The sequence below is a fragment of the Hemiscyllium ocellatum genome, chromosome 11 (assembly GCF_020745735.1).
Source record: "Hemiscyllium ocellatum isolate sHemOce1 chromosome 11, sHemOce1.pat.X.cur, whole genome shotgun sequence".
Taxonomy (NCBI): Eukaryota; Metazoa; Chordata; class Chondrichthyes; order Orectolobiformes; family Hemiscylliidae; genus Hemiscyllium; species Hemiscyllium ocellatum.
Window position 1 is genome coordinate 57,392,015 of NC_083411.1, and position 23,492 is coordinate 57,415,506.

Here is a 23,492-nt window from a genome sequence, read left to right on the forward strand (position 1 = left end):
TGTTTTCTCTGGAGCAGCTGATAGAAGCCTACAAAATTATGAGATGGATAGATAGGGTTGACAGTCAAAATCTTTTTCCCCCCCACAGTTCAAAAATACTAAGAGAAGCATTTAAGGTGAGAGGGCAAAAGTTCAAAGGAGATGTGAGGGGCAAGTTTTTTTACACAAAGAGTGGCAGGAGTCTGGAACAGGCTGCCGGGGTGGGGGTGGAGGCAGATATGATAAAGGCATTTAGGAACTTTTAATTAAAGACATGAATATGCAAGGAATGAAGGGATGTGAACCAATGGCAGGCAGAAGAAAATAGTTTAATTTTGCATCATGTTCGGTACAATATTGTGGACTGAAGGATTAGTGTCTGTACCGTACTGTTCGATATAAGACCAAAGTTATGGTTTGTCTGTCTCAACTACACAAAGTTCACAGAATCTGAGTTGTTATGGTGCAGAAAGAAGCCATTCAGCCCATCATGCCTGTACCAGCCCTCTGAATGTGCAGAAGGCCTTAGTATTATTCCCCCGGCTTTTTCCCATAACCCTGGACATTATTCCCATTTCAGTGATTATTCAGCGCTGTCTCTAGTACACCGAATGATTCTGCAATAAAAGATCAAAACAATGGCACTTTTAAAAGGAGGATGACAGACAAAGGCAGTGACCACAGGGTCAGAGAAAGACTGACCCTGCTGTCTGACACAGCAGTGAATCTGCACTATCACTGCTTTTGCTGTTTGAGTTCATGTATCTCTGGACATTAGAGTGCATTTAGGAAAATTTAACAAACAGTGAAATTCACAGCTGACCTTAGAGGAACCTGTGTGGGTGAGCTCACAGCACAGGAACAGACATGTGCATAGTTTGTACTTGTAATCTTGCTGTAAATTTACAGTAGTGAATAGATTGGGTTCTTTCTTAATTATATCTTTTATTGAGATCGGTCTCTTGATTAAATTTTAAAAATATAAACCATAGGTACTAAGTTAGCATGGAGCAGTGTTTTTTTTTAAGAGCAAAAAGATGGTGCTATTTTCTGGGTCTGTAGATTGTGAAGGAGCAACGATGACCTTTAGTTGAGTGAGGTGCTCTTCCTATCAGATGTGGGAGTTTAGGGAGCATTTCCATGTTACTGATGGTTACTTCTGCAGGAAGTGTCTTTGATTGTGAATCCTATCAGATCGCATGGTTAGAGGCAATAAGGAATTTACAAGAGCTAGGGAATATGACGGGTGGCAGTTATAGGAAGCGAGAAAAGCCGCAGAAACATTCAGGTAGATGGGTTAACTCCAGGAAAATTAGGATGGGTAGGCAGGTAGTACAGGAGTCTTCTGTGGCTGTCCCCATCTCACACAAGTATGCTGTTTTGGAAAATGTAGGGGGTGATGGACTTTCCGGGGAATGTAGCACGAACAGCCAAATTTCTGGTCCGGAGTCTGGTTCTCAATGTAATGAGGGGTACGTCAGGTTCCAAGAGATCAATTGTGAGAGGGGACTTTCTAGTCAGAGGCATAGACAGACACTTCTGGGGCCAACAGTGAAAAATCAGAATGGTGTGTTGCCAGGATCAAGGATATGTTGGAGAGAGTGCCGAATGTTCTCAAGGGGGAGAGGGACCAGCAGGAGGTCATTGTACACTTTGGAACTAATGATATAGGAAGGGAAAAGGATGAGATTCTAAAGGGACAATATAGACGCTTAGGCAGGAATTCAAGAGGAGGTTCTCTAGGGTAGCAATATGTGGAATAACCCTGGTACTACAAGCTAATGAGGGTATGAATAGAAGGAAAGAGCAGATGAATGTGTGGCTGAGGAGATAGTGCAGGGGAGAAGGGTTTACATTAATGGATCAATGAAATCTCTTCTGGGGTAGAAGTGACCTCCACAAGAAGGATGGATTGCACCTGAATTGGAAGGGGATGAATATACTGGCAGGGAAAATTGCTTGAGCTGCTCAGGAGGATTTAAACTAGTAAGGTGGGGGGGGGGGGAATAGTGGGACCCAGGGAAATAGTGAAGAAAAAGATCAATTTGAGATTGGTTGGGAAAGGTAACTAGTTAAAGCAGGCAAGAACAAAGCAGAAACCAACTACAGGTTGGACTGATAAATTAAACTGTAATTATTTCAATTCAAGAGAGCTAACAGGTGTTAGGCCGGAACCTCGGGGTTCCAGTCTTTGCGAGTTCTTTGGAAGGAGAGACCGCACCAGCTTCTTTAGTTTGGAGCAGAGCACCGTTTATTTTACAGAATCAAAACTGGCAAACTGTACAATGAATTCTACAGCATGCAATTCATTGGAGAAGGCGTTCTAACCCTTCTGCTCAAATTCGCCCCAGTTATACCCCTCGCTGGCCAGTGTTCCCGGTCAGATGTCCACGTCTGGCCTTCCTGTTGGCTACTCGTTCCCGGGCAAAGCGTTCCGCTCTCTGGTTGGATGGTTTGAGCTGTCTGTCTGTTTGCCTCGGAGCGGGCAGTCCCGTAGACATTGTGGGGCCACTGGTCCCGCTTATTTAATTAGTGGTTTACCAGAAACAATAGTTCATTACGATTTAAGTGAGTAGTTTCGATGGTTCAATTGACACCTCAAATAATCCAATTAACAATGTCTACCAGTTACAAATTCCAGAGGTGCAATTAACAGGCTGTCTATCAGCTAGCCTCTGATCAGATTAGGAGGCCAGCAGTTTCCAGTTCAGTGATCATGATAGTTTAACCATTTCAGGCCCGGTATTAGAAGCACTTGTTACAGTTATAGTTTTTACCCTCCCTAGATCTAGTGTGCCCACCCCACTTGTACAACTACCCCAACACTCCCTCCCTTGGCCTCTATTGAGGCCACACCACCCCATGCCGTAAGAAACGCAACACCACGAGGCGACCGGGGTCTGGTGTGCCGGCAGACGCCCCCACAGACGTCCCTTTGTTGTATCCGAGCACGTTGTCTTTACCAGAATCACCGGTTCTAGGGAGACAGTCATGTTGGGATGAAGGGTGCCCTACGCAACACGCCGCAACACAATTTACAAATAGATAATTAAAACTACATGCAAATCTAAGTTAATAGATAAAACAACTCCGGCAGGCTTCTGCGGAAATGACAAAAGCACAGAATTAATCAAGCATGGCAAAAAACATGGCAAAAAGACAAACAGAGCACTGTACGCGAGTACATAACAGTCGCAAAAGATTTGGAGTGGAGGAATTAAAATAAGTAAGGTGTCCGCAGAACGCAAGTCTGTAGTCCAAAGAACACCCAAGTGTAAACATGTTCTGTAAATTGTGAAACGGAATAGGATTAGCACACTACCAGCAGCTAGGTACCTGCTAGCGAGCGGAAACCCAGTGAGAAACTGTACTGTGCCCCGGTGTTCCCGCAGATCAGAATGCTCCACAGGCCAGCAGCTCAGTCCAGACGTCCGACACGGAAGACAGAGGCCAGAGATCTTATTAAATCATGACGAACGTGGGCCACCAGTTCCGATGTCAATGCGCGACTGTGCCTGTCTTAGGTTGTCCCTCGCCCGAGGGATCGTACCCGTCATTGGCTAACCAGTCGTACTGCATTGAATTGTAGATACCGACATCCGTTTCACCGCCGTCAAGAACGGACACAGGCAGTGGCAACCGGCTCAATAGTGTGTTCTGTGGCCCTCGAGACCAGCTGAAGCCAACCGGGAGTACTGGAGATTATGTAAAAATCGCTTGTGTGAACAGCAGTGTTTCGAGTCCCGGGCCCACAGTACATCTCAACCTCCCACTGTATGAAAGGATCAATTCACATATCCCCAGGTCAATGGGCAAAATAAGTAGGGACTCCTTGGACAACCAGACCACATTCATTGTTTATAAAGGAGAAAAGTTAGTACTGAGTAGCATCAAGAGCAGAACCGTAGCGCACCACCGTGGGCAACGCGATCGGATGAACTCGAAAGAAAGCCATTGAGACCGCTGGCATGCACCGGAGAGATAGTATTTAGTACGCCTGCACCCGTAGCCCATTCAGAGGTGGTAGTGCATCACTGGAGAGAATAACCGCCAGATCCCCACTCGCCTGGCTTCCCATCGGGAGGCGTGAGTCACTTAATGCAACCGGCCGCACGGAAAACCGGCTCCACGGTTCATGAATGGAAGTCACCTTACAGCATGTACTCCATATGTCCCTCCCCGTTTGTAGGAGATCACACGCAGGCTGTCGTGTACTCAGAGTTGGTGGCGGCGCAGGCATCTGTTGAGGAGTGCAGAGCCCAGCGTATGGGGGGTTCGGTTGAAAAGTAATGATACCACATTACATTTAAACCAGGGAGATGGGGCTGCAGAAATGTGGTGAAAAGAGTCCTGCCATCCCCAGGGTGGCATTTGGTGAAATCAGCCAGAAAACATCCTACTAGTATGGGAAAGAAAAGCATTGTATTTAACAACCGCCATTAGCACATTCCTGTGAAGGCGGAGCCATTGGGTGAGCTGATCTCGAAAAGCTCCTTGCTATTAGACTCAACGGACATCACCATGCCAGTACTCCTGGATGTGAAGTCTTTAGTCATCTAGTAAAAGAAAGAGGGGGCCAGTGCGAAATGTCCAATGCATTCACTAAGACTGCCCCCCACCCAGTTGTGCAACAGAACTGGAGAAACCAGACATCAATCAGGGCAATGGTAAAAAAGTGAAGGTAGGCTTAACCCCTAACCTTTCTCATAGCTCATGGACCTGTACGAAGCCATCACCTAAAAAACAGAGTGACCCCAGTGTGAGGTAAAAGGAATGGTCCTGTCTAAAAGGAAGAAATAGTACCTTGTACAAAGGAGGCCAGAGCAGTTTGTGAACTCCAATCAGAGAGAAAAAAGGTCCCTGACCACGGGCTGCCACAAAAGGCAATTGAAACAGGGGGAAATAGACCATCCTGTAGGGGAATTGTTCCTCTTATTTTAAAGAGTCAGAAAAAGTTGAAAAAATGCAAGTACCCCACTGATTCAGTGTTGGGAGAGGTAACTGCGGAAAAGCAGTCACGCAAAAGATATCAAGTAGCAGCATTTCTTAATCAGGAAAAGTTAAAAAGCAAACGTGCGCAGGCTGTGGAAGACATTCAGTAGGATAGGCTGCTGTCAAGTGGGAAATAGCACTATACAGGGCAGATAAATTTCGGGACAATGATGAAAATGCAAGATAGTACGAGTCTCGGTTATAACTTGCTGTGCATCTGCACTAGCAGCTGCAGGCGCAAAAACGTCGTCATGCACATTAAATAACCAATGTTGAAGAGTAAAAATATCCGGCCTAGAGCTCTATCGAAAAAATAGGGTGACCCCCTAGAGGGGTAAAAGGATTGACAACAGTTAAAAGGGGAGAAATAGTACACCGTATAGGGGAAGGCAAACTATGTCTACTGTCACCACAGGTGATTAAAACAGATTGTCATATGCGCAGGTTACTTCCTTAGGAGGCAAACCGAAAAACAGGAGGAATATAAAGTAGGTAATCACTTCAGATGAGCTGGACATGGGTGAATGCACCACGCATCGCGCAGGAACTGTAACAACTGCAGCGTGTACACTATGTAAATGACAAACCAGAAAGTTGTCGGGTGTGAGATCACGAACATACAGGGTCGGCTCTGCTGCAGTATGGGTGACCCGTGGCAACAGGACAATAGAGCAGCTAAATTTCCACTGTGTGGTTACGAAAAACATGGCGCAGGGGGCCCCCTAATTTCCCAGGGTGCGCAGCATAACTCGCACGTAGGGGAGAACCCCGAGCTGTTCGTTAATATTGTTGAGAGGTAATTTAAAAACACAAAGGCAACTCAGAAAGCATGGGTAACATCAGCAAAAAAGGCACCTGCGTATCGCTGAAGCTCCTCTTCAGGCGAATTGTTCCCTGCTCTTCCCAGATATTCATGTACGTCCTGCCCATGTTTTAGCCTGAGGGTCCCCCATGCATCCAGGGAGAGGGTGGTGGGGAAGCTATCTGGTGGGGACCGCCATATAAGATTTCAGAAAAGGTCAAACGAGGCCGTCTCGTCTGTCCGTGGTCCTAAATTATCTCATGGCAGGTTTCTCTCTCAAAAGTTGCTATGTGACCAGGGGACCTAATTCTCCTCCCCCACACTAGTGGCGAGGAGAGGCGCTTGGACGGTTGGCCTAGTAGCAACGGCCCCCTTTAGCGGGCTACACCCTCCCTCACGACCCGCAATAATCTCCCCCTCGTCCAGCTGGGAGGTGATGTCAAGAGGGGATTCGAACTCATTACCCTAGGTGGGTTCCCCAGGGCAAAGGTTGAAGACAAATTTAGACAAAATGCACGTAAAACATCAACCACGAGCACAATCTTACTTTTACGACTACCCGCCTGCTCGCAGCGGAATCCATGGTGAACAAGGTGGATCACTCAGGACAAGGGTCAGTGAAGAAGTTAGAGAGCCAAAAGCATTCCCAAAATACCAGCAAAGATATCACAGAACAGACCCCGTTCGGTGTTGACGGACAACGACCCTATCACTACGCAGAGACGTAGGGCAAAGCAGGGCTCTGTTACGCCCCCTCATTTCCCACGTCCTTGTCGGGCTCAGTCTCCTGAATTGAATTCAGGGCAACGTTTGGCCTCCCTGACCTGGGGCAATGGGGGAAATGGTGCCAGTTATTGTCATCCTCCCTTCAGACCCTGCACCCAAGTTTTCCATATGTTACCGCAGTCAGGGGCCCACCAGCGGTTGTGAACGGACTTACTGCCTTGGGCAACTCTCACATGCGTTGCCCCATGTGTTTTCAGCCCGTTCAGTATAAGGGATGATGATGATTATGGAGAGGGGGCCTTTGTCACAGGGACCCTGGTGAGTAATGTAAAACTCTGGGCAATTAGGAGATTTGCGGTGGGACGAAATTGGACTGTTTGCCTGAGGGGACTTGTCCCCCTGAACGAGATACAGAACAAGAGGTGCAAGTATAATCCTTGTGTATGCAAGAATCTGTGTGTGTGAAGGGCCGTGTGGCATAGCCAAAAGAGAGTGCGCAGGTGCTGCGGGCATATCGGACGTCGTATCTGTGTGAAACAGAGAGTGAGAGCCACAAGGGGCTGCTCAGCTAGCAGAGAGGTTAACACTGTTCTAGCTCGAAATCATCTGATTGTTAGTGAGTGGATGTGTGAGTGTTGTCAGCTAGAGCTTGCACCCCCCCTTTTTGACTGTGATATTTATGGATGTGTAACATGATCTTCTCAGGGAAGCTTCTGGTATCCTTGTAGCTTATTTAACATGATAAAAGCCAGAGAATGAAGGGTAATTCAGATGAGTAAGAGTAAAAAATACGTAAGTTGAGATGCATGGAACATCCCATTGAATACTCCCGTAAGAAGGGTATGAATAGAGTGTCCTCATCCGCAGAGGATGTCAGCTCCTATGTGCAGAGACGAAGAGTGGAATACTGAGGGCGCGCAGAACACAAGTCCCTTCCCAGTTCAGGGATAACCAATTGTACCGAATCTGCCCCCCACAATTTCACCACAAATCTGCGCGACTCACTGTTAATGCTGCCGCTTGGCTGCCCGTGAGTATCCCCGGGTAAGCCGTCCGGGCTGGGTGAAACAAGTGAAGTTTACTAGCAGGTGAAAAGCAGTGTTTCCCCGACCTGCACTCCGATGTGGGGTAGGTCGCCGGAAAAACACATGTTTTTTGTTTAAATCGTGACGAGGAGTATAGAGAATGATAGAATTTCACAAGAGAGTTTGCTGCATCAACATCCAGCAATCACATGCGGATTACCAATGCAGCGACTGAGTTCCAGAAGGTGGAATATTTCAGGTGAAGTGCAGCTGAAATGGAAAAAGGGAAGTTTGAGGTCATGCTCTGCAGGAAATAGGAAGTATTACCTGGTAGAGGAATACAGTCCGTTGCCTACCGGCCAGAAAAAGAGGAGTAATCATTTAGTTCGGGCACATGGTGAATGACACGGGTAACGAGTTGTGAGTACAATCTATACAGGTCAGGACAGAAATCCTTTGTGTAGCACTGTCCTCTGTGTAAGGCAAAGTTTGTAGGTAGTAGGAGGCCTTAAGAGTTACCCAGGGAAAAGAATCATAAAAGAACCTGGTGACCCTGCCGTTTTCAGCGCGAATCTGCGCCTTGCAGAAGGTATGAACAGGTGAATTGGAAACAACTACTCGCAGTTGAAGAGACTGAAGGATATGGGCAAGAGCTGAGCTTCGATCCCTATGCTGCAGACAAAAGTTGCTGCAACGTGTGCATTGCTAGGCTATTCAGACTTGGCAGTCAGTCAGGGACAAATGGGTGAGAACAGAGCATGGCCACCGTGACCGCCTAAGATACAGACAAGTAGGTATAAAATCAAATCTAGCGGTCAGAATCTGGTAGCAGGAAAGCGTAGCGACCCAGACGTCCCAAGCCCGGTAAAAGGGTCTATTGTAGGAACATGAAAGAAAGTGTAAAGATAAGCATAACGTATTGACAAGAAGAATAACTGCACAAACCCCCCAGGATCTCACCCTCGTCCTCTGAGGAGGTAGTGTCAGGCGGGGAGGTGAGCTCACACCCCCCTGCACAAGTTCGCCCTGGAGGTGGGCTCCCGTGACTATTAGAGTGTCGTTTTATGCTGCGAGGGGGTGTACCCCCGTCGGGGCTTGTGAACTCTGCGGGGCAGCAACAGGGGCGGCGGACAGTAGGGGAATGGTAAGGACGAGGCCAAAGCTCTCTACCCCTGTGGGAGGCGATTGTATGTATGGCGCTTTCAAGCACAGGTGAAGGCAAAAACGCTCCGGACACTGTAGGTGCAGCGGAAAGGCAAAAGAAAACGCGGCCAGGTCTGTGACAGAGAAAAAATGACAGGCAGGCGTGAGCACCTGCAGTGCAACAGCAGGGTCCGGAACCTTCAGATTTAAAGTGACTGTGGCCCCGTTTATTCTTCGGAGGTCATGTAACGAATCCTGGTAGCAAACCTCAGGGAGCGTAATACTGGGAAAAGGGGATGAGACGCAGAGTACAGCAGCAGAAGCACAGTGAGTGAAAAGCTTTTGATGGAGAGATGAGGCCAGAAGATGAGTTACTGTGACCTGGTAGAAAACCTCAGGGAGTATAAGACCTCAAAAAGGGAATGAGACTCGGAGACCAGCGGAATCTCAGGCCTGCGGACACCAGTTGAATTCAATGCTTCAAGAAGATGAGTGAAAGATAGAAAATGACGATAGAAACGACCTCAGATCCGACAGAGAACATCGAGTGGAAATAAAGGGTGAGCGGGGGTGTAGGATGGGGCACTACATACGGCAATAGAAGTCGGAATGAGATTTCAATGGGACAATTTGATACTGGCTGGCAGTTACAGGCTCCATGATCTAATTATCAAAGAATGTAGCTTCAGACAGGCAGCCCTGCTGTTGCTAGCTGCACCCCGCATGGCTGTGAATAACCGTTTGGGGACTGGAACTGGCAGTGTCTGTTGCAGCAATGGCACTACCCTCCCTAGCCCCAGCCTTTAGGAGGAGGACGAATAATAGTACGAAATAAGTGCGCATATACTCGTAAAAAGACGAAAAGAGCGCGCATGTGATTGTAATGAAAAGATGAATGAGCGCGCATAACTCTTTAGCGTAAGGGAAAATCTGTGGATCTGAGAGAAAGGATAAAATGGGTGTGTAAGATAGGTCAGTAAAAATTGGAGGACATAGGCGGAAAGATGAATGAGTGCCCCCATCTCGTCATTAAAGAATCTGTGAGCATGAGAGTGGAAAAAATGGCTTAAGCACCCATGTCGGCGGACAAAAATGAGTGACTGGTCGCGAGAAAAAAGAGATGAATGAGCTAGGCCAAACGCTTTACTGTCTGCTGAGTCGCAGGTCCCGGTTGGAGACCTGAGATCTGCGGCCTCCGGGAAAAAAGGAGGAATAGGCAAAAACAAGTGGGCTGGGGGATGTCAGAGCCTAATGCCGGCTTCGATAATGCCAGGCAAACAGCGGTCGCATGAAAACCACTTTAAAAGGGGGGAGTAGTAGTGGCCACTGTGCCACCGTATGGTAATGCTGCACTGCGCATGTTGTTGGTCGGTATTTTCTATTTAAAAGTAAAAAGGGTACAACCTGTCGAATAAGATGTAGTTAGAAACATGATTCATGTCATCATCATGATAATTTAAGAAGATCTTCCCATCGGATTATCCCATGGACCAGGACAATCGCGCCTGAGTGTCCCTCCGATGTAGTGGTGGCTTAGTAGTCGACCTGTTAGGGTCGCAGACCCCTGAAAACGGGTAGCACCTCCCAGAGCGAGCAATCCCGCCAAGAGTGAGCATTCGCGCCAAAACTAAACGGACCCCGCCCAACCTGAGCATTCGCGCCAAAACTGAGCAAACCCGCCAAAAGTAAGTTGACCCGCCAGAACCAAGCACACCCGCCAGAACTAAGCTGAACCCGGGACACCCCGGGATTTACCGTCTTAGGACGGCACAACCGTAGTGGTCCGACAATGAAATGCTCCACCATCCCTTACTCTGTCACCTCTCTGTACCCGTCTCTACCTTTCCAAGTAAAAAAGAAATTAAAAAATGATCGTGGGGCAGTACACAATGTTGGGAGGACAGAAGTCATCAATCCTAAAAATCAATGTGAGCCTACAGAAAAAAAAATCCCAGCCCGTTAAATCCAGGGAACGAAACTCACATACTCACAGAGCTGCAGATCTGCTCTTGTTTGCTGGACAGCTTTCCACGCTCTCTCTGTCTCAGAGGCTGCCGGTGCAGGTCCGCTGCACCCCGAGGCCTCGCTGCCGATGCGGTCTAGCAGGTCCAGACGTGGGAGTAAGTGTTCCTGCAACACTCCCGTTCGCCACGTCCGTCAAAATCACAGCACTCACTCTTTCTCTCTCACTGGGCCGGCCCCACACTGGTTGTCACCCGCATACATGCCAAGCCACGCATACTGTCGGTGTCTCTGTATCCCCGTCTCAGCCTGTCGCAGTCCCCTGCCCTCTGTCTTAGTAACATGCTCCGAGGCGTTACAGCCTCGGCGGTCCGAGATCAGGTCCCCCATGTCGGATCTCCCCTGATGGGAACCGTGGTAAAAAACAGAGCGTCTTTCAAAGCCTGACCTTCGCGTGGCAGATCTCTGCTCTTAACAACCGGTCTAAGGCAGACGTCTGTGCGGATAACCCTGTTCAGAAGATGAGATCCAACCTCTGTCCCCCCGGGGTTTGTCTGGTGTTCACAGCAAGTGTGTGCGGCAATATTTGTCAGTCGCAAGTGCTTACTAACGTGGATCCAGGTAGTCAAGTACGGTCAGCGCTGCAATAGTTAATCTCAGGGATGCGCTCGGCTCCGCAAGCCACGCGAATTAATTAGACAACAGGGCGCGCTCAGCTCCGAAAGCCACGCGAAATAATCAAACAACAGGGGCGCGCTCAGCTCCGAAAGCCATGCGAAATCAAACAACACGGGCGCGCTCAGCTCCGAAAGCCACGCGAAATCAAACAACAGGAGCGCGCTCAGCTCCGAAAGCCACGCGAAAGTCAAACCAGTACTAGTTAAAAGGTTAGTGGTAGCTTACCAGTCAGGATTCTGCGATGCTGCTGCCAAACTGATCAGTTTTTTGGGTTGGTGAGGGTCAGAGAGCAGACAAGAAACTAACTAAAGAAATTTAACTACTGGAAGCCTTAGGTTTAACAGGCGCTTCCTCACCTTAGAAGGTTTCGACCAAAGGTTGTCTGCCCCCTGATCCGCCAACGTGGCCAACTTGCCGTGGTCTCTTTCCCTTCCCGCGTCAGGCTCACCAGATGTTAGGCCGGAACCTCGGGGTTCCAGTCTTTGCGAGTTCTTTGGAAGGAGAGACCGCACCAGCTTCTTTAGTTTGGAGCAGAGCACCGTTTATTTTACAGAATCAAAACTGGCAAACTGTACAACGAATTCTACAGCATGCAATTCGTTGGAGAAGGCGTTCTAACCCTTCTGCTCAAATTCGCCCCAGTTATACCCCTCGCTGGCCAGTGTTCCCAGTCAGGTGTCCACGTCTGGCCTTCCTGTTGGCTACTCGTTCCCGGGCAAAGCGTTCCGCTCTCTGGTTGGATGGTTTGAGCTGTCTGTCCGTTTGCCTCGGAGCGGGCAGTCCTGTAGACATTGTGGGGCCACTGGTCCCGCTTATTTAATTAATGGTTTACCAGAAACAATAGTTCATTATCATTTAAGTGAGTAGTTTCGATGGTTCAATTGACACCTCAAATAATCCAATTAACAATGTCTACCAGTTACAAATTCCAGAGGTACAATTAACAGGCTGTCTATCAGCTAGCCTCTGATCAGATTAGGAGGCCAGCAGTTTCCAGTTCAGTGATCATGATAGTTTAACCATTTCAGGCCCGGTATTAGAAGCACTTGTTACAGTTATAGTTTTTACCCTCCCTAGATCTAGTGTGCCCACCCCACTAGTACAACTACCCCAACACTGGGAAGGCATGGTTAGGAATATCGGACTGGGATGTCATTGCAATTACAGAGATGTGGCTCAGAGATGGACAGGATTGGCAGCTTAATATTCCAGGATACAAATCCTATAGGAAGGAGAGAAAGGGGGGCAAGAGAGGAGGGGGAGTGGCATTTTTGATAAAGGATAGCATAACTGCTCTACTGAGGCAGGATATTCCTGGGAGTACATCCAGGGACGTTATTTGGGAGGAATCGAGAAATAAGAAACGGATGATCACCTTATTGGGATTGAATTATAAACCCCACCAATAGTCAGTGGGAAATTAAGAAACAAATTTGTAAGGAGATCTCAGCTATCTGTAAGAATAATAGAGTTGGTATGGTAGGGGATTTTAACTTAGACTGGGACTGCCATCGTATCAAGGGTTTTGATGGAGAGGAATTTGTTAAGTGTGCTGAAAAAAATCTTCTGATTCAGTATGTGGATGTACTGACTAGAGAGGTGCAAAACTTGACTTACTCTTGGGAAATAAGGCAGGGCAGGTGACTGAGGTGTCAGTGGGGGAGCACTTTGGGGCCAGCGACCATAATTCTATTCGTTTTAAAATAGTGATAGAAAAGAATAGACTGAATCTAAAAGTTGAAGTTCGGAATTGGAGAAAGGCCAATTTTGATGGTATTAGGCAAGAACTTTCAAAAGCTGATCGCGGGCAGATGTTTGCAGGTAAAGGTACAGCTGGAAAATGGGAAGTCTTCAGAAACGAGATGATGAGAATCCAGAAATAGTATATTCCCGTTAGGGTGAAAAGAAAGGTTGGTAGGTATAGGGAATGTTGATGACTACAGATGTTAAGGTTTTGGTTATGAAGAAGAAAAAAGCATATGTCAGGTATTGACAGCAGAGTTCGAAGGAATCCTTACAGTATAGAAGCAGTAGGAGTATACTTAAGATGGAAATCAGAAGGGCAAAAAGGGACATGAGATAGCAATGGCAAATAGGTTTAAGAAAAATCCAAAGGGATTTTATAAATACATTGAGGACAAAAGTGTAACTAGGGAGAGAATAGAGCCCCTCAATGATCAGCAAGGAGGCCTGTGTGTGGAGCTGCAGGAGATGGGGAAGATACTAAACAAGTATTTTACATCAGTGTTTACTGTGAAGAAGGACATGGAAGATATAGAATGTAGGGAAATAGATGGTGACACCTTGAAAAATGTCCATATTGAAGAAGAGGTGGTACTGGATGTCTTGAAATGCATAAAAGTGGATAAATTCCCAGGATCTAATCAAGTCTACCTAAGAACTCTGTGGGAAGCTAGAGAAATGATTGCTGAGATATTTGTATCATCGATAGTCACAGGTGAGGTGCTGGAAGACTGGAGGTTGGCTAACGTGGTGCCACTATTTAAGAAAGGTGGTAAGGACAAGCCACGGAACTATATTTCAGAGAGCCTGACATCGGTGGTGGGCAAGTTGTTGGAGGGAATCCTGAGGGACAGGATTTATATGTATTTGGAAAGGCAAGTACTGATTAGGGATAATTATAATGGCTTTGTGCATGGGAAATCATGTCTCACAAACTTGATTGAGTTTTTTTGAAGAAGCAACAAAGCAGATTGATGAGGGCAGAGCGGTGGACGTGATCTATATGGACTTCAATAATGTGTTCAACAAGGTTCCTCATGGAATACTAATTAGCAAGGTTAGATCTCGTGGAATACAGGGAGAAATAGCTATTTGGATATGGAACTGGCTCAAAGGTAGAAGACAGAGGGTGGTGATGGAGAGTTGCTTTTCAGACTGGAGGCCCGAGACCAATGGTGTGCCACAAGGATCGGTGCATTTTGTCATTTATGTTTTGGTAAGGCAAATCAGAGCAGGACTTGTACACTTGTTGGGAAGGTCGTGGGGGTAGTGGGGGTGGGGGGGTTGTGGTTTGCTGAACAAAGAGACCTTGAGGTACAGGTTCATAGTTCCTTGGACGTGGAGTCACAATTAGATAGGATAGTGAAGATGGTGTCTTGAATGCTTTCCTTTATTGGTCACAGCATTGAAATAGGAGTTGGGAGGCCATGTTGTGGCTGCCCAGGACATTAGTTAGGCCACTTTTGGAATATCATATGCAATTCTGGTTTCCCTCCTTATGGAAGGATGTTGTGAAACTTGAAAGGGTTCAGAAAAAAATTACTATGATGTTGCCAGGGTTGGAGGATTGAGTTTCAGGGAGAGGCTGAATAGGCTGGGGCTGTTTTCCCTGGAGCGTTGGAGGCTGAAGGGTGACCTTCTCGAGATTTATAAAATCATGAGGGGCTTGGATAGGGTAAATAGACAAGGTTTTTCCCTGGAGTGGGAGAGTCCAGAACTAGACAGCACAGGTTTAGGGTGAGAGGGGAAAAATTTAAAAGGGATGTAAGGGGTAACTTTTTCATGCGGAGGGTAATCCGTATTTTGAATGAGCTGCCAGAGGAAGTGGCAGAGGCTGGTACAATTGCAACATTTAAAAGGCATCTGGATGTGTCTATGATGAGGAAGGGTTTTGAGGGAAATGGGCCAAATGCCGGCAAATGGGACTAGATTAGGTTGGGATATCTGACCAGCATGGACGATTGGACTGAAGGGTCTGTTTCTGTGCTGTACATCTCTATGACTCTATTTGCTACTTTTGCAAATCAATCAAAACATCAAGGTCTAAACAGCACAGATTTAATGAGATTGAGCTAATTGTTCCTGTTTGCTCTGCCCAGACCTCTCATTATTTTGTGAACTTTAGTGAAATCCCCCTCAGCCTCTTCCTCTCCATGGTGTGAAATTCCACATTCTCTAATCAAAACCTGGCAGTTAATTGTCAATCAGCATTAGTGGGTGCATTCTCCACGGCAACATCTCTGCAAATCAGAATTCATTTAGCAACTAATCAATAGTCTCCTTTCAGATGGCAGAATTTAATTTTCACCTTGAATTGGTTGGGATTCTTGCAAAATGTCCCAATAAATGCAGGACAAAAGGATTTGAAAAATGTGTCTTTTCTCAACAATACATCTAAAGGATTATTTGATAAACTATTCTGTAATCCTTATCATTAATGCTCGTCAGTCTACATCATTTGCTTCTCTAATGTAAACAGTGTTCGGTTTTCGGGTTTTGCCCAATTCACCAAGAATTTCTGCTTTTCTTAATTCAGCTTACACTGTGGTATCTCTTCCCAATGAAAAGCTGCTGTGTGACATCATTACTGGATACTAAACCCCTAATGCAATGGTTAGGAGGTTGGTCTTTGAGGTTGTTGTAAACAGCAAGCTCTTACAGTCCTGCACTAGTAGGCAGGAGGGCCCATACAGTCTCCTCGTTTGCCATCCCATGCTTGTGTCCGGCCTACAACATTATAAGGTGTACGCAAAGCCTAGAGCATCAGCTAATATTCCCCTGCAATTGTGGGTTTGCGTGGTAAGGGGAGAACAGGAAGGTGGCACGGTGGCACAGTGGTTAGCACTGCTGCCTCACAGCGCCAGCAGACCCGGGTTCAATTCCGACTCAGGCGACTGACTGTGTGGAGTTTGCACGTTCTCCCCGTGTCTGCGTGGGTTTCCTCCGGGTGCTCCGGTTTCCACAGTCCAAAGATGTGCGTCAGGTGAATTGGCCATGCTAAATTGCCATAGTGTTAGGTAAGGGGTAAATGTATATGGGTGGGTTGCGCTTCGGCGGGTCGGTGTGGACTTGTTGGGCCGAAGGGCCTGTTTCCACACTGTAAGTAATCTAATCTAAAAAAAAGGAGATGGCTGACTCTATCAATGAGACCAGCTCAAAGTCCCAGCCTATCCAGATATTCATTGCATTCCTGACCTTGCTGTTGAGTCTCCCTACTCTCCCTGGACCTTCGCTCCCATTTCCTGTCATGTGACCTCATTACTGGCTCCCCCTGTGGAACTCCAGCACTTTGATTCTGGAGGTTGCTTCTGGTGCCAGCAGTGACCATTACTCGCTGTGGCACTGCTGGTCAGTCAGATTGGCAGGCAGTTTTGTTCAAGGAAAATGCACAAAATGGAGGATAAAAATCCCATATCCAACCATTTGATGCTCTGAGCAGCTTGAAGTGACTCTGGCACAGCCATAACCTGTACGGATATATTCCCCACCAAGTCTTCGGGTTGTCGGACAGGAAACCTTGCTATCCGAAAAATCCTGGTCATTGTCTTTATAATTTGTAGGTTAATTGACTGGCTACTGGTGCTCATGTTTCCCGTCTTCCACCTTAAGTGAATCCATGCTTCTCCATAGCACTGTGGCTTAAACCACACCAGGCCTTGTTCATCTGCCAGCCCTGTCCTTGTTGATCACTATGAGACGCTAATCCAACATCACACTTTTAAAATTTTCACCCCTGTATCATTGAGCAAATCCTCTCTCTCGTACCCTCCTCCAACTGTGTGAACCATCAAAATACCTGCACTCCTACAATTCTGACATTTGTTGCAACACTCACCATTTCACTCACTCTCCCATTGGTAACTGTGCATTCAGCAGGGTTAACCTTAAACATTGGAATTGCCTCCCTAAACCTCTTTATCTCACCATGTCTCTGACCTTTAACATTTAATGAATTGCACTAAGGTCATTGCATCAAACTGATTGTCTGTGAAAAGTCCATTTCTTTCAGTGTGTCTCACTGCCAGTGCACAACAGGATCAATTGAAGTGTCTGGATGAAAGTATAATCTTTGTCATGAAATATTGTTTGCTATAGTGTGAATTATCAGGTGTCGGAATAATTTGATTGGGAACCAGATTTCTTTTCCACTTAACAGTGGGTGAAAATCCAACAGAAATGATCAAACATTTTACATTTCCATTCACAGAAAATATCTGCTGCTTGCACATCAGCTCCTGATTGGGGTCCCTACTTGGAACAACACAGAGGGGAAAGATACAGGAAGAAGCCTGACTCTACAGAAGACCCAAACTGTGTGCACCTTCTGGTCATTCCTGAGAAGTAACAACGCAAAGGAAAATTCCTGTTCAATTGGTAAACATTGGTCCTGAAATTCCACAGCCATTCTGGAGTACAATCAGTGTCACTTCATTGAGTGCTCCCTTGATCAGTCAGCACCTCAGCCAAGACCCAGGGATAAGATTTGCTGAAGTTTCCTGTGCCCACTGTAAACATGGGCATCAATTTGGGGCAGGATGGGGCTGCTGAGAATTACTGAGCATTCAAGTTCCTGCATCATGAGTGTTCAGTCATGTTCCTCCCTGCGTCCTGGTGATAATACACAGGATTCCAGTCTCTGTACATTGTGGACATTAGCTCCTGCTCTCACAGACCCCACTTACAGTTTGCACTGCCTGGGTTCTCAACAATTAACTACAGGATGAGGGAAGATTTGATGCAGCGGAATCTGATTCAAAATGATATTAGTCATAGAAGGTGCAGAAAGGGTTAATGCTGGGGATTGCATTAAGAAAAGCCATATCAATATCATCATTCTGATTTGGGTGGAAGAATAGTAGCTTGATTAATAAAACCTACCACTGAAATCCTCTTTTCAGTCCCTGTGACAATGTCTACCATATCAGTGGAATATGTACCTATTGCTAACATGTAATAAATGACACATTGGTTAAGACAAAGGCCTGTGCTTGTTGGAGGACCAAGTGTTTTTCCTCGACCACACTTGATAAAATGAGCCCTGCAAATCCCTGCCAGGAAGGATATGTTGGCATTGAACCTGCCTTGATGGTTTGATAGTATGAGCAATCTCTAACATGATGAGCAGTGAGCTTTGAAGGTATCTTCAGGTATAAATTTAAGATGATAAACGCATCGCAATTTTTGACAAGACAAAATCAACAGAGTGAGATTCATCTGGTAGAACACATTAAAGTGATTGGGATTGTCTTTAACCCCACATGCAGCTCTGAAGAGAATGGGAAATGTCTACTGGGCAGCACGGTGGTTCAGTGGCTAGCATTGCTGCCTCACGGCGCCAGGGACCCGGGTTCAATTCCTGCCTTGGGCAACTGTCTGTGTGGAGTTTGCACATTTTCCCTGTGTCTGCATGGGTTTCCTCCGGGTGCTCCGGTTTCCTCTCACAGTCCAAAGATGTGCAGGTTAGGAGAATTGGCTTTGCTAAATTGCCAGTAGTGTGAGGTGCATTAGTCAGGGGTGAATGTAGGGGAATGGGTCTGGGTGGGTTTCTCTTTGGAGGGTCAGTGTGGACTTGTTGGGCCGAAGGGCCTGTTTCCACACCGTAGTGAATTTAATCCAATCTAAAAGAAGGGGGACCCATTCATTACACTTGCAAACAAGGTGTGAATCATCTATTTTGACAACATAAGCATGAGAAAATCCTCCTGCACAGCTATACACAGTAGCAGCTTTGTTATACAGCAACATACAAGGCGGCACGGTGGCACAGTGGTTAGCACTGCTGCCTCACAGCGCCAGAAACCGGGTTCAATTCCCACCTCAGGTGACTGACTGTGAGGAGTTTGCACATTCTCCCCGTGTCTGCGTGGGTTTCCTCCGGGTGCTCCGGTTTTCTCCCACAATCCAAAGATGTGCAGGTCAGGTGAATTGGCCATGCTAAATTGCCCATAGTGTTAGGTAAGGGCCAAATGTAGGGGTATGGGTGGGTTTCGCTTCGGCGGGTCGGTGTGGACTTGTTGGGCCGAAGGGCCTGTTTCCACACTGTAAGTAATCTAATCTAAAAAAAATACAAAGATAAGGAGACATTGAGATTTTGTATCATTAAATGAAAAGGAAGCTAAATAATCATATCAGGAAGACAAGGCAGCAGTAATAGTACTGTCAGCAAGATGTCATTTCAGAAATGGGCCAAATAGTACATAAAATTGGCACCTTGCCAATAACTGTTCTTAAGATATTGATTTTGCCTCCAAACTAGATACTTAATCAGAAACCGAACAAATACACTTTTATATTCAATGATCTAATGTACCAAGTTGCTCATAAAAGTTGCATCAGATACACTTGATGAAATTCTGCAAGGTTTTAAAAATCACTGTCCAACAAATTAAATTCTTGAAAACACAATATTTATCAGGTGTTCAGCTTCCAGAGAAATCTATGAGTAATTTATTTAGTGATCTCTACATAGTAGTGGAAAAATATGACTATGAAGCCTTGAAATCACCCTTCATTGGAGATAGAATTATTGATGGATTACTGGTAAGTCTTTTTCAGTTTTGTTGTGAAGCAAAGAAAATTTTGAAGAAAGCCATTTAGATGGTGAGAGAAGCAAAAATCTGGAAGCAAAACAGATCAACATAAGACAGGGGATCAACCTTACCACAAGATGTCAGCAGATTCTCTTCAGCTCCTGTGGTTCAAAAATCCTAAAGACAGTAGAATAACCAGTAGAGATTTGGCCAGACAGCAGATACTAGGAGTGAATGTCAATGCATTGGAGAAAGCAAACTTCACAGGCACAGACAGTATCCTCTTCCTACTTTTCCCTTTGAGCATTTTAGTCCTAAGAACTATATCTGACTTCTTCTTGAATACACTGAATGGTTTGATTTCAATCACTGTCAGTGGCAAAGAATTCCACAGGCTCACCACTCTCTGAGTGAAGAAGTTTCTCTTCATCTAATTCCTAAATGACCTCGTCTGTATTCTCAGATTGTGAGCCCTGGTTCTGGATTTCTTGGTCATTGGGAACATCCTTCCTGAATTTACCCTGTCTAATCCTGTTAGCATTTTATAGGTTTCTATCAGATATCCACTCAGCCTTCTAAACGATGGTGAATATAGTCCTAATCAATCCACTTTCTCTTCATATATCAGTCCTGTCATCCCAGGAATAGTCTAGTTGCAGTCTTTGTTGCAGTCCCTCCATAATTATTCCAGCAATCCATGAATCAGTCTATGAACCCATCCGTCTATGAATACATCTATGAATTCACCTGTCATTGAATCTGACCATCCAATCATGAATCCAACCAACTGTCTACCAAGTCCATCTGCCTGGAAATTTGGCCCACTTTCTGAGAATCAATCAGTACATTATTTCATGCACCTATCTGCGAATCCATCCTTAAATCTGTGTTTCCCTCCATGAATCTAGCTGGCGATCCATCCACACCTTTGTGAATCTTTCCATCTGTATATCTGCCCATAAATCCATCACATCATTGTTCTGTCTGTATGTGAATTCATCCATCGATCTGTTCATCTGTGACACTATCCATCCATGAATCTACCCATGAATCCATCCCTCATCCCATACAGTTTTGATGTGGACGGTCAAACTACCAGTTTATCTGACTGGCTTAGCAGAAACCACCCTATCACACAACTGAAACCGGGCTGTTTGAGCCCTTTTTACATATGCAGTTTTGACTTCTGATATCAATTGCTGTTTTACAAGAACTGTAATTCCAAACTTTAGCAGTGAAAAAGCCTTCTCTCCATCTCTATCTCTCCCAAAAGTCTCTTATTCAGAAAAACAAATTGCAGACTTAGTCAGCCATGGTGGACTAATTCTCTGAGCATGCCAAATACCACTGCACTCTTAATTGCCATCCACCTGTATCCCAACTCAGAAAAAGAATTGCAGTAAGATTAACCAAATGAAGATTCCCAATTTGGTTCTTGACCAATTGGACTCTAAGTCATGTGAACTAATACCAATGTAATAACTTTTCATGAAATTCAATTTGCAACTATTATTCTTTCTCTATCCTTCTTCACTGTATTTGTGTGTGTGAATGAAGTAGCAGAGTTTGTTCCTCCACGTTTTGCATGTTTATTAATAAACCCCATCTTAAAGATTTTGCTTTGGGTTTATTTCCAAGATTGAAACTCAAAAAATAAAGGTACAGTTTGGGCAGCGTGTTGTGGCTTACTTCAAAACTGGACAAAAAGGGAAATCATTACCTCAAACGATACCTGTCTCCAAATCAAGAGGGGAAAAGCAACCATAATTTTAATTCACCCCCATTCCTCCTTTTGATCTTCAAGTTTTCCATTTATTTAGTGTACACTCACATGCACACAGCATACTTCTCCCGACTGCCTCTTCTGACAGCTCACTCACCCCATTCTCACAAGCTTGGATCCTGCTCTCCTTGGATCATTGGATTGGATCATACCCTCTGACCATCTCCCCATTCAGGGTCCTCCTTGCCAATTTATTCCCAAAGAGTTAATCACTCTGGCAAATCCCTGCTGGGTCACTTAGCACAAAACTGGCCATTCACAAGCAGCCGTGTTGCTTCTTCTGTTCTATATCAGACCAGTTCCAACACCGCACAGTCCAGATGGCCTCCTTCTTCAAGGACCGCAGATTCCCCCCAAACGTGATCGACGATGCACTCCACCGCGTCTCCTCCACTTCCCGCTCCTCCGCCCTTGAGCCCCGCTCCTCCAACCGCCACCAAGACAGAACACCACTGGTTCTCACCTACCACCCCACCAACCTCCGTATACAATGTATCATCCGCCGTCATTTCCGCCAACTCCAAACGGACCCCACCACCAGGGATATATTTCCCTCCCCTCCCTATCAGCGTTCCGCAAAGACCACTCCCTTCGTGACTCCCTCGTCAGGTCCACACCCCCACCAACCCAACCTCCACTCCTGGCACCTTCCCCTGCAACCACAGGAAATGTAAAACTTGCGCCCACACCTCCTCCCTCACTTCCCTCCAAGGCCCCAAGGGATCCTTCCATATCCGCCACAAGTTCACCTGTACCTCCACACACATCATTTATTGCATCCGCTGCACCCGATGTGGCCTCCTCTATATTGGGGAGACGGGCCGCTTACTTGCGGAACGCTTCACAGAACACCTCAGGGATGCCCGGACCAACCAATCCAACCACCCCGTGGCTCAACACTTTAACTCTCCCTCCCATTCCACTGAGGACAAGCAGGTCCTTGGACTCCTCCACCGGCAGAACATAACAACACGACGGCTGGAGGAGGAGCGCCTCATCTTCCGCCTGGGAACCCTCCAACCACAAGGGATGAACTCAGATTTCTCCAGTTTCCTCATTTCCCCTCCCCCCACCTTGTCTCAGTCGGTTCCCTCAACTCAGCACCGCCCTCCTAATCTGCAATCTTCTTCCTGGCCTCTCCGCCCCCACCCCACTCCGGCCTATCACCCTCACCTTGACCTCCTTCCACCTATCACATCTCCATCGCCCCTCCCCCAAGTCCCTCCTCCCTACCTTTTATCTTAGCCTGCTTGGCACACTCTCCTCATTCCTGATGAAGGGCTTATGCCCGAAATGTCGAATTTCCTATTCCTTGGATGCTGCCTAACCTGCTGTGCTTTAACCAGCAACACATTTTCAACTGTGATCTCCAGCATCTGCAGACCTCATTTTTTTACCCCTTACATTACTGCCCATTTACTCTATGACCTCCTCAAAACTTTCTACAAGTTTGCTCAAACAAAACTTTTCCCTTTGACATTCAAGCCAACTATTCATAGCTACTCTATATGTCCTGTTCTTCTTTCTCTACTAAGGATTCCATTATTTATTCTTGCACTGATGCAAATGGATTGATTTATCATTGCTTGAAAGGGGTCAGGAAAGATTTACAAGAATGTTGCCAGGGTTGGAGGGTTTGAGCTATAGGGAAAGGCTGAATAGGCTGGGGCTGCTTTTCCTGGAGTGTCAAAGGCGGAGGGGTGACCTTCTAGAGATTTATAAAATTACGAGGGGCATGGATAGGATAAATAGGCAAAGTCTTTTCTCTGGGTTGAGGGAGTTCACGACTAGAGGGCATAGGTTTAGGGTGAGAGGGAAAAGATATAAAAGGAACCTAAGGGACAACTTTTCACACGGAGGATGGTGTGGGTATGGAATGAGCTGCCAGAGGTAGTGGTGGAGGTGGATACAGTTATAGCATTTAAAAGGCATCTGGATGGGTATCTGAATAGGAAGGGTTTAGAGGGATACAGGCCAAGTGATGGTAAATGGGATAGATGAGGTTAGGATATCTGGGCATGGGCGAGTTGGACTGAAGGGTCTGTTTCCTTGCTGTATATCTCTATGATTCTATGACATGCTATGTTTTAAATATAGGCATTATTTTAGCTTTCTAAAACTGGATCTCT

General features: G+C 46.2%; 1 protein-coding gene across 1 annotated transcript in view; it reads left to right on the plus strand.

Moving 5' to 3' along the window:
* Positions 1-17,395, plus strand: part of LOC132820018 (sodium- and chloride-dependent neutral and basic amino acid transporter B(0+)-like) — a 61,043-nt gene extending 43,648 nt beyond the window's left edge. Inside the window, exon 13 of the mRNA XM_060831944.1 lies at positions 17,258-17,395. Coding sequence (XP_060687927.1) covers positions 17,258-17,395 — 138 coding nt within the window. The remainder of the gene's footprint in view (positions 1-17,257) is intronic.
* The last annotated feature ends 6,097 nt before the right edge of the window (positions 17,396-23,492 follow it).